Source organism: Lathyrus oleraceus, chromosome 1 (assembly GCF_024323335.1).
Source record: "Lathyrus oleraceus cultivar Zhongwan6 chromosome 1, CAAS_Psat_ZW6_1.0, whole genome shotgun sequence".
NCBI classification, from domain to species: Eukaryota; Viridiplantae; Streptophyta; class Magnoliopsida; order Fabales; family Fabaceae; genus Lathyrus; species Lathyrus oleraceus.
In genome coordinates, this window is record NC_066579.1 from 113913358 (window position 1) to 113924111 (window position 10754).

The 10754-nt window shown below is 38.9% G+C and overlaps 3 protein-coding genes across 3 annotated transcripts; all 3 read right to left on the reverse strand.

Annotated features, from left to right (window-relative positions):
• Positions 1 to 720: 720 nt before the first annotated feature.
• On the reverse strand, positions 721 to 2617 carry LOC127120590 (pleiotropic drug resistance protein 1). The gene is made up of 5 exons (XM_051051069.1): positions 2327 to 2617; positions 1775 to 2220; positions 1527 to 1698; positions 1136 to 1390; positions 721 to 1054 (listed from the first exon to the last, which is right to left on the reverse strand). The coding sequence occupies exons 1-5, from the start codon at positions 2615 to 2617 to the stop codon at positions 794 to 796; spliced, it is 1425 nt and encodes a 474-aa protein (XP_050907026.1). The 3' UTR covers positions 721 to 793.
• A 265-nt stretch (positions 2618 to 2882) lies between these two features.
• On the reverse strand, positions 2883 to 4520 carry LOC127094622 (chaperonin CPN60-2, mitochondrial). Its single transcript, XM_051033432.1, has 7 exons — positions 4489 to 4520; positions 4367 to 4391; positions 4123 to 4254; positions 3795 to 3954; positions 3483 to 3658; positions 3265 to 3360; positions 2883 to 3060 (listed from the first exon to the last, which is right to left on the reverse strand). Exons 1-7 carry the CDS (start codon positions 4518 to 4520, stop codon positions 2902 to 2904), a joined length of 780 nt encoding a protein of 259 aa, XP_050889389.1. The 3' UTR covers positions 2883 to 2901.
• A 209-nt stretch (positions 4521 to 4729) lies between these two features.
• On the reverse strand, positions 4730 to 5929 carry LOC127120580 (GDP-fucose transporter 1). Its single transcript, XM_051051057.1, has one exon. The coding sequence runs from the start codon at positions 5844 to 5846 to the stop codon at positions 4806 to 4808; it is 1041 nt and encodes a 346-aa protein (XP_050907014.1). The 5' UTR covers positions 5847 to 5929; the 3' UTR covers positions 4730 to 4805.
• Positions 5930 to 10754: the final 4825 nt, after the last annotated feature.

Consider the following 10754-nt stretch of genomic DNA (forward strand, 5'->3'; position numbering starts at 1 on the left):
TAAGAACTTTGAAGCTATTTGGGTGATTGTTGACAGATTGACAAAATCGACTCATTTCATTCCGATCAGAATGGATTATTCGTTAGAGACACTACAACAAACAAGACCTTAGACAGCGCTTTTTTTAGCCTTAGACAGCGCTTTAAAGCGCTGTCTAAACCTCCGCTGCTAAAGGTTTAGACAGCGCTTTTTTAAATTTTAAAAGCGCTGTCTAAGCCCTCCCCCCTTAGACAGCGCTTTGGCCAAAAGCGCTTTATAAGACCCTCTTATTTTAAATTTTTTAGGTATACCTTAGACAGCGCTTTTTTCAAAAGCGCTGTCTAAGCCCCACCCCCTTAGACAGCGCTTTGGCCAAAAGCGCTTTCTAAGACCCTCATATTTTAATTTTTTTAGGTATACCTTAGACAGCGCTTTTCAAAAAGCGCTGTCTAAGCCCCCCCTTAGACAGCGCTTTTGCCTAAAGCGCTTTCTAATCCCCCCCTTAGACAGCGCTTTTTACAAAAGCGCTGTCTAAGGTATACGAAAATTTTATCTTAGTTATTTTTACTATTTTATGTTACATTATTTTGAAAATAAGCACACAAAAAAACTAATAAATATTATATTTGACGTCAATTTTTTAAGATAAATAATCGTTCATACATTTTAAAAATATTCAGAAACATCGATAAGGATTATATTAAAAATTCTCCGTTAGATAATATTCAAAATGAACGAGAAGAGTATAAATATACATAGTAATCATGTACAAAAATTTGAAAGTGAAGAGAATCCATCAAAATTGGCGCCTAATCTACCGTCTTTGGAAGTTGAAGAGTTTGATTGAGACAGCAAAAATACATGCAAAGAGCACTCCTGTCCCAACAACAACAGCTGCACAAACACCTATGAAATCATGCTTGATACCAAAGTAACTTGTTATGAATTCTTGAACTGTTTCATTTTCTGATTCCATCATGATGTTTATATCTCCAAATTGTGATGCTATCAATCCATATATAGTCCAAGCCACAGGACATGCCCAATAGTACCATCTCCACCACACCGGAATCATCTGTCATCGTCGTAAAAACTTAGAACATTGTATGTACATCAAATAAATACATTTAAGGTTGGTCATCCGTGTTACACTTACCGGTCGTGGAACGACGAATCCTGAAAAGAGATTCCAAATCGCATAGAATGCAGAAGCCACGATTGACGCGACATGGTGATTTGGAGTTATTGCTACTGCCATCATTCCATAGAAGGTGAAGTAGCACAATGTAAAGTACATGAAAAATATGTACCAAAAGAATTTCTCTAGAGTCCAATCAAATCCAATCATCGCATAAACTATCACACCATATGATATAGCTTGGATAAAAACATAAGGTAGTTCTATTATAACCTGTCACAAAAGAAAGTGAATTCTATGAAACATCATGGTGAAATAGGGTCACTAGTTCTTTTGTCTAGTTTGAAGCGTGACTAGCTTACACAGGGCTTCCAAAAACTTACGACGGCTCAGGTTGAGATTTTTTTACCTGTGCAAATGCATAGGGCAAGGCAGAATACATTCCAGCAGCTCTTTCTCTATAGAAGACAGATCTTTCAACGGCTACCACGGGTTGTACAGCCGATGAATTCTGGACCCCAAGGAAGAGAACAGCAGTATACATCGAACCGAACGCATTAAACAGATCTTGTCTATTTGAGCTGAAAATCAACAAAAGAGGTTAGAATTTGTTCAACTTGGAAAGAAAAACAGATTAATAATTGAAGTTTCACTTACTATTTCCTGCCAAGATCCCAGAATATTGTTCCAAACATCAAGCCTATGAAAGTAGTGAAGAAGAACCTCACAGCAGTATATGGCGGATTGCGCCAATACGACCAATGTTGTTTCCATAAGCAAGCCAAGCATTGGACCGAAAATGACTGTGAGTATTGGGTGGAGAAATGAAGATCCTTTGAACCATAAGCAGGTTTTCCTAATTCTTCTATAAGTTGCTTGTTTCTCCTAAACAACTCAGAGTTTTTGTATGTATCATTAAAATCAACACCTAAAGTAAGTTCTTGCGCCGAACTCGTAACTTCCAACATCCATGTTGCTGGATTATAGCCATCTTTGATTTTACTAACCCCTTTAATGCTCTCAAAATACTTGATCAGTTGACTCGAATGACGACCCAACGGCCCAACGTATACTTCTTGTCCTCCGCGCTTCATCAGGAATAACTAAAAGAAATCATATATGTATGATAAGATATGTCATTTCAATTTTCAAGTCCAGAAGATGAAGAATCAGAAAACACTTGTTTTTTTTATCGAAATCATTTCTTACCTCGTCAAAAGCTTCGAATATGTCGATACTTGGTTGATGAATGGTGCAAACAACTGTTCTTCCTGTGTCAACTGTGTTTCTAACGGTTCGCATAACAATTGCAGCAGCTCTAGCATCTAAACCAGATGTAGGCTCATCCATGAAAATTATGGAAGGGTTGGCAACTAACTCAACTGCTATAGTTAGCCTCTTACGTTGTTCGGTTGAAAGACCGTTCACGCCAGGCAAACCAACCAAAGAGTTTCTCAATGGATTGAGCTCCACTAGTTCCATTACTTCCTCAATGAACATCTACAACCATTTATCAGATATCTCGATTAATGAATCAAGTATAAAAGAAAATCGCAAAGTGTCCCAAGCTTTAAATACGAACCTTTCTTGTATTGTAATCAACTTCGGCTGGTAAGCGAAGCCATGCCGAGTAGAGCAATGACTCATGTTAAGAAAAAAAAGAAACAGTTGGAAAATAGCCTACACGTTAAAAACAAGCTACAAATCCAATCCAGAAAACAGATATATGTATAACAGAGCAAAAATGGAAGACAGAGTGGGACTAACAAGCTTGCTAGAAAGTATTATATGCAAATACTTCTAATGATGCTGTGTAGAGGCAATGATATAGAACATACACATTTCTGGTTCTTCTGGTTTGTAATGAAATACGGAGAAATATAGCCTCTGTCAAGCTTCATTCCTTCAACAACTTCCAACTCATTGAGCAATGTCTTGCCATCCTGAAACAGCTCAAAAGTTATATCCCAGCATATCACAAAGTGCATGGCATACATGCCGAAGTATGAACCCCATTGGAGGATAAAGGGGAAAAAGGAAAGGCACAATAAAAACACTGCATGAATAACAGTATGCTCCCAAATCCATAAAACAAATAAAACCTAGATAAATGATTATTTATGCACGATGAGCATATAACAACTTACTGCAATTGTGATTACACCTTCTTTGCCAACTTTCTCCATGGCCTTTGCAATTAACCCACCAATTTCTCTCTCTCCATTGGCAGATATTGTCCCAACCTATCATTGCAATAATAAAAATATAAAAGTGCTATTATTAGCTCCACTTTCTCCACTTTCTCCACTTTCTCCACTTTCTTGGAATATGCTTATTATTAGCTCTAAATATTTGATATACTGACCTGAGCTATTTCTTCCGAAGTGCTAATCATCCGTGCTCTGCTTTTCAAGCTTGTTACGACAGCATCAACAACCATATTTATACCTCGCCTCAAGTCCATTGCATTCATTCCAGCTGCAACTGATTTGCACCCTTCCGCAAATATTGCCCGGGTAAGAACTGTAGCACAAGTGGTTCCTGCCAAAATTTAGACCATTCAACATCAGCTTGTCCAATGTGACAATATTTAAATTTAATTTCTAACAATTATAAAACTGAATCAATGCTGAGGAACAACTAAAAAGTATAATCTATCATGGATATAACAGCTTACCATCACCAGCAACATCATTGGTAGCATTTGCAACCTGCTTTACAAGACTGGCACCAATATTCTTGACTTTATCCTTGAACTCAATGCTCTTAGCAACAGTGACTCCGTCTTTAGTCACTTTAGGGGCACCAAAACTTTGCTCAATCACAACATTACGTCCCTACAAACACGTAAAGCCTAACTTTAAGAATCACAATCAACACCAAATAAATAATGGGTCAATATTCTATAACATGATATCTATTATCTTCCATTGCTACAAACAAAACTAGTGCTTAATGAATAAATGTGTGTGATGATTGAATCAAAGGAAGATTTGCTTAGTTACCTTGGGACCCATGGTTACTTTAACTGCCTCAGCAAGCTCTTCAACACCCTTAAGCATCAAAGCACGAGCATCAACGCCAAACTTGATCTCTTTCGCCGCATAATTTCTGCTCCATGCCACCCTACTTCCAATCTATCCAACACAAACAAAACAAAAAACAGATATTAAGGATTAAAGGGATAAAATCACAAAAAAAAAATCAACAGAAAAAAATAACAAATGCTATTAAATAACAGTGTTTCACCTGATGAGTGCTGGTCCTAGCAATTCTGCATCGAAAAGAACAATAATTTAACAGTCAGAATCATCCAAAATAATTGGAAATTCAATCAGAGAGTATGCACAAGTAGTAAATCATGAATCAACGTGGCAGGATCCATCACAATACACAATGCCATTGATGACTTACCTAGCTTTGGAGGCAAGGGAGGTTTGAACTATGAAAATTAAGCAGTGGAGAAATTGCAGAAAGAGTTAAGAAATGAAGAACAATGCAGAGTTATTTCTCAACATTCTCCGAATGTTGTTAAAATAATACCTAGATTTCAAATCATTATGAAAATAATACCTCAAGCTATATAAAATTTTCCGAATGTTGTTAATAAAAGACAACATTCATAGTTCATTACAGCTTAAACACCAAGTCAAGTACTAAACTAAAAACAAATAACAACACAAAATACTCATAAAGAAGCAAGTTTACCCTTTACTTCACTCTCATCTTCCAAATCACCATCACCAACAAGATTACTTTCAATATCACTCTGCTTAGTCACCACCACCGCATCCCGTTGTTGCGAACCATTCCCAGTAACCGATTGCTGATAAAGAACTCCCCCAATTATAGTAAAAAGCAAACAAACCAGACCAGCAGGACTAGCATGCTTATCCCAAATCGTCACATTAATAGCCACCGTGAGAAACTTATTCACAACCCCAGTAACCGTAAAAGCAGTAGCCGAAACCGCTTTTCTCGCAGCAAATCCAAAGAAACTGATAAGCAAACCAAACACACAAGACAAAGAAACCGCAAGAAACGCATTCATCTCAAACAAACTCCCGGTACTCGAATTAATCGCATTCGAAACCTCAAAATTCTCTCCAGTTAGAAACCAAAAGAAAGGAGCAATCATTAAAGACAAGACATTGTTATAAAGAACAAAACCCCAAGTATTCAACCCAAGACTCATAACCATATGCTTGATATAAACCATCTCAGTAGTAATCGTAACCAAATAAGCAAAAGCCCATGAATAAGCGGTAAGAGCAAAACCCGAATCGGTAGCAACATAACCAACGGCACCAGCAAGAATAACAACAAGCGAGAAAAAAGTAAGGTTAGAAGGCGAAGGTTGACCTCGAAAAGCGGTATCAGCGAGAGCAACAAGAAGAGGGGTAAGAGATCTGAAAACAATGAAGGTATCAACGTTAGCGTGACGGAGTAGATTCGTGTTGGTGAAGATAGCGAGGAAGAAAACGAGTGCGGCAGGGAAGAATTTCTTGGCGATCGGAATGGTGAAAGGATCGTGATGAAGAAACCCTAATTTTCCGAAAAGGTAAACGCCGAGAGCTGAAGTGAGGTACTGTAAAGCGGTTAAGAGACCAGGGTAGTTGAATTGAGTGATGGCGTATTTGTTGATTATCGCTAACAAGCTTGAACAGAGAGCGTAACCTATCACCAAACCGCTTGTGGCGTAGTGCGGTGGCTTGGTTGATGATGACATTGTTGCGGTTTTTTTTGAAGGATTCAACAATGGTGTGAATTGGTTGGGATTTTTTTTTATGGTGTTTGAAAATGAAGTGGATCACCGACACAAGAGAAAAATGGGGTTTTTAGGGTTGATTGGATTGGAGAAAATTGGTGTTTGTGTGTGTGTGTCAGTGAAGTGTAAATTGGGAGCAGAATGAGTAGAGGAAAAATGAAGAGGGAAAGAGGACAGCGCTTTTGGTTTTAATTTTTTTTTTAATTTAAAGACTTTAGACAGCGCTTTATCAAAAGCGCTGACTAAGGTCTATATTTAAAAGCGCTTTCTAAAAGCGCTGTCTAAGGGGGGGTCTTAGACAGCGCTTTCTAAAAGCGCTGTCTAAGACCCCCCCTTAGACAGCGCTTTCATTATTTTTTTGGAACATTTTCCGTGTTTTATTTTAATTTTAACCTTAGACAGCGCTTTCTTTTAAAAGCGCTGTCTAAGATGCGCTGTTAAAAGTCATTTTTGGCGTAGTGAGAGATTAGCTGAATTGTATATTGAGAAAATTGTAAGTTTGCATGGTATTCCGTCGAGTATTGTTTCGGACAGAGATCCTAGATTTACATCGAAGTTCTGGGAAGGTTTGCAGAGGGCTTTGGGAACTAAGCTGAGATTGAGTTCTGCATATCATCCTCAGACTGATGGTCAGACTGAGAGGACGATTCAGTCACTGGAGGATCTGTTGAGGGCTTGTGTTTTGGAAAAGGGAGGTGCTTGGGATTGTTATTTACCTTTGATTGAGTTTACCTACAACAATAGTTTTCATTCGAGCATTGGTATGGCACCGTTTGAAGCTTTGTATGGTAGGAGATGTCGGACACCTTTATGTTGGTATGAGTCCGGTGAGAGTGCTGTGGTTGGACCGGAGATTGTTCAACAAACTACGGAAAAGATTAAGATGATTCAGGAGAAGATGAGGATTGCTCAGAGTCGTCAGAAGAGTTATCACGACAAGAGGAGGAAGTCACTTGAGTTTCAAGAGGGAGATCATGTGTTTCTTCGTGTTACTCCGATAACTGGGGTTGGTCGAGCTTTGAAGTCGAAGAAGTTGACACCTCGATTTATTGGTCCTTATCAGATTTTGGAGAGGATAGGGGAGGTAGCCTATCGTATCGCTTTACCGCCGTCACTTGCGAATTTGCATGAGGTTTTTCATGTGTCTCAGTTGAGGAGGTACATTCCTGATCCGTCGCATGTAATCCAAATAGATGATGTACAGGTGAGAGATAACCTGACTGTTGAAACATCACCTATGAGGACCGAGGATCGAGAGTTGAAGCAGTTGCGGGGTAAAGAGATTGCTTTAGTGAAGGTAGCTTGGGGAGGACCAGCAGGTGGCAATGTGACTTGGGAACTTGAGAATCAGATGAAGGAGTCTTATCCGGAGTTATTCGCTTGAGGTATGTTTTCGAGGACGAAAACTCTTTTAGTGGGGGAGAGTTGTAACACCCCGATAAAAATAAGCTAATTATTTAATTTAAGTTAATATTATATTTATTAATTTAATTAAATAATTGGAATTATTGGATTATTATTATTATTATTATTGGAATAATAATTATTGGAAAATATATATAAGTTGGAAATAAGGAAAAAGAGTTCCATTTTGGTAAAAAGAGGTTTTCACGTGAAAACAGAGAAACGACTCTAAAGTGGAAAAAGGGCAAAGAGCCAGAGAACAAGGGTTGAAGAGAGGAAGAGCTCGAAGCTAAAGGATTGCCGGATTAATTCAGGTAAGGGGGGTTTATCGTCGTTTAATGGGTATTATGGGTTAACATGTAATGGGTAGTGAGAAACCATTGATTGACTCTAATTAGATGATGAATGTTGAAATTGTGAAATTTTGGATGAATGAGATATGAGTATAATTGAAGAAAATTCGTAAGGATTAGATGGAATAATGTTAGAATTTGTGAGATTGAATGTGTATGATCTGTGTTAGACAATGTGAATGAGTGTTGTGTAAAAATTGGAATGTGGAAGGTTGGATCTGAGGAATCTCGTAGCAGAGAAAACCATAGCAGATCTGGAAATCTGGTTTCTGGTCATACGCGTATGGCACTAGGCAATACGCGTATGAGATGGTCTGGTACGCGTATGGCACTAGGCAATACGCGTATGGATGAGGAAGATGATGTTTTGAACGTGGTTTTGTCTCTGTTGGTACGCGTATGAGGAAGTGGTACGCGTAGCATACGCGTATGAGGCAGACAATACGCGTATGGGATTGGCTGAGAAATGGGCCATACGCGTATGAGACTAGGCAATACGCGTATGGGCAGAATTGTGATTTTTCTGAGATGTTGTTGTGCAGTTTTTGTCATTGCAGCTGGGTGATGTAATTTAGCTGATGTATGATATAGTAGGGATCATTTCCCGTTGTTTTGAGCAGTGTAGGTATTAGTAGAGTGTGCTAATACGGTGATTTATTATTTAGCATGATATGATATGATTCTGTGATAAACATGCTGATGATGTATGATGGTATGCATAATGCTGCGAATGTCTCTATTATGTATGCAATTGTGAATGGAATGTTTATGGCTTAGAGTGTGAGCACATGTCCATCGTGGATGATTGTTGATGTTTGCATGACTAAGTGAATTAGCTTGCATATTGTGGCCTTTATGGTGGTAGCTAATTCCCATGGTGAGGAATTAGTGAGTGAGTATTGTGGATTGTTGTTGATGTTTGCATGCTAGGTGATTAGCGTGCATATCATGGCCCTTGGGGTGGTAGCTAATTCCCATGGTGAGGAATTAGTGAGTGAGTCACTAGGTCTCAAATGAGTGGGACTAGTGAGCTTGGTAGCCGTATCTGGGTTTGATCGGTGAGGTTGAACTATATGTTCACGAATAGTCGGTACCGCATGCATGGAGTCTCATTGTATAATGTATGTATGGCGTATAATATGAATGGATGTATTCCAATATTATACGTGTGTTTTGTGGTTGTGTTGAGTATGAGTATGAGTATGAGTATGATTATGAGTTGATGTTGCCGTTGCTGAATGTGTGATCTGATTAGGGTGATTAATGTGTTAAATTACTTAACATGACATGATATTTTATAATGCTTATTATATCGATTGAGGAACTCACCCTTACAACTATGTTTTCAGGTAACGAGCAGTGATTGAGTAGAAGCTAGTCCTTGGAGTCTAGTGTAGTTCCTTAGTGGGTCATGCTCTGGTAGATGTAACATCGGGACGGGATGTTTTACTTGTTTTCATTGTTGATTGTTGAACAAGTTTACATGTAATGTGTTACATGTTTTGCATTGTTGTTAGGTTTTATCCGCTGCGAATTATGCAAATGTTTTATTTTAATTAAATAAATGAGCATGACAGGATATTTTGGTGAATGGTGTGTAATGATTGTGTGACACCCTTAATTGCATATCTACTCTGATTATATTTTGTGGTTTTAATTAAATATTTGGGGTATTTTTAGAAGGGTGTTACAAACAGCGTAGGCTAAATTTGGTCTCCCCTCGTTGTTGCCCATTGTTTCCTGGACGCTGAAATTTTGTCTATGACGGTCAAACACTGTTACAGCGTGTGTCGTAGCTTTGATGCTCTCCTCTTTCATGACCTTCATGCAACACTCACTGAATACTTGTCCGGACATTAACACTGCACTCCATCTTTCACCTCTGGTTGAGAACATAGAAGCCAACCTATAATAGGTTGATCTTACCAAGGCGGTTATTGGCAGATTTCGAATCCCTTTGAAAACCCCGTTCATGCATTCCACAATGTTTGTTATCATGTGGCCCCATCGACAACCACCGTCAAATGCTCTTGTCCACTGCTCTACTGGGATGTTATTTATCCATCTCCCCGCGTCTTCATTAGACAGTCGAATCTCATCACGATAATATTGAAATGACGGTTGAGTTAAAGCATACCCAACATTCACCACCTTCTTGCGAAGATTCTTATCTTTTATAGCACGCATGAAGTTTTGTGCAATGTGTCTGATACAGTAGACATGTGTAGAAGGAGGATCATGCCATCCGTTGTCATGGTTGTTGTAGGCACTTTCAATGGCAGCATGTCTATCTGAAATCAAACATAGATTGGCTTGTGGAGCGACATGCGTTCTGAGATGTCGAAGAAAGAAACCCCATCCACCAGCCGTTTCACCTTCAACAAGAGCAAAGACAATGGGAAATACATTGTTGTTACCGTCTTGTGCAACTGCCATGAGCAAAGTACCCTTGTATTTTCCGTATAACCAGGTGCCATCAATTTGCAGGAGAGGTTTGCAGAAAGCGAAACCTTTGATGCACGGGTCAAATGCCCAAAAGAGACGGTGAAATATTCTATTACCTGTAGCGCAGGTTCCGTCTGGCATCATTGCTGGCACTGTCTCCAGAATTGCCACAGTTCCTGGGACATAAGTTTTTAGTGCCCATAAAAACCGTGGTAATTCCTTGAATGAATCCTCCCAGTTGCCGAAAACCTGTTCAACAGCCTTTGTCCTCGCAATCCATGCTTTCTTGTAAGATGGAGTATAATTATATGTTGTTCGGATATGGGATATAATTATACTCACCTTCACTGATGGGTCTTTATTTACCAATGGCAGAATGTCTTGACATATCAAAGTTGTGCTCAGTTTACGGTGATCTTGTTCAACGTTAGTTGCAACGCAACTGTGTGGTGGGTCTATTGAAGCGATCTCCCAAGAGTCATTTTTCTTCTTGTAAGATGCAGCCAAACGAAACTTACAAAGCATGTTACGACATTCAATAACATACCTTCTAGAATCAGTGCGTTTCACTGTAAAGTCAGCAAAGTTGTTCATGTGGAATTTTTTGATTGCCAAGACACATTCTTCTTTGGTACGAAACATGTCTCCCACCTTTAATTCGCCTACT

Bases quoted from the DNA above. Each gene is read 5' to 3' on its own strand.
- LOC127120590 (XM_051051069.1), bottom strand. From the start codon at position 2,617: ATGTTCATTGAGGAAGTAATGGAACTAGTGGAGCTCAATCCATTGAGA. The intron at 1,391-1,526 runs GTAAAAAAATCT...CTTTTGTGACAG, and splicing joins TGCCCTATGCATTTGCACAG to GTTATAATAGAACTACCTTA. The intron at 1,055-1,135 runs GTAAGTGTAACA...CGACGATGACAG, and splicing joins GATTCGTCGTTCCACGACCG to ATGATTCCGGTGTGGTGGAG.
- LOC127120580 (XM_051051057.1), bottom strand. From the start codon at position 5,846: ATGTCATCATCAACCAAGCCACCGCACTACGCCACAAGCGGTTTGGTG.
- LOC127094622 (XM_051033432.1), bottom strand. From the start codon at position 4,520: ATGGCATTGTGTATTGTGATGGATCCTGCCAC. The intron at 4,255-4,366 runs GTGAAACACTGT...TGTGTTGGATAG, and splicing joins CTAGGACCAGCACTCATCAG to ATTGGAAGTAGGGTGGCATG. The intron at 3,061-3,264 runs GTAAGTTGTTAT...GAGCTGTTTCAG, and splicing joins AAGGTGTAATCACAATTGCA to GATGGCAAGACATTGCTCAA.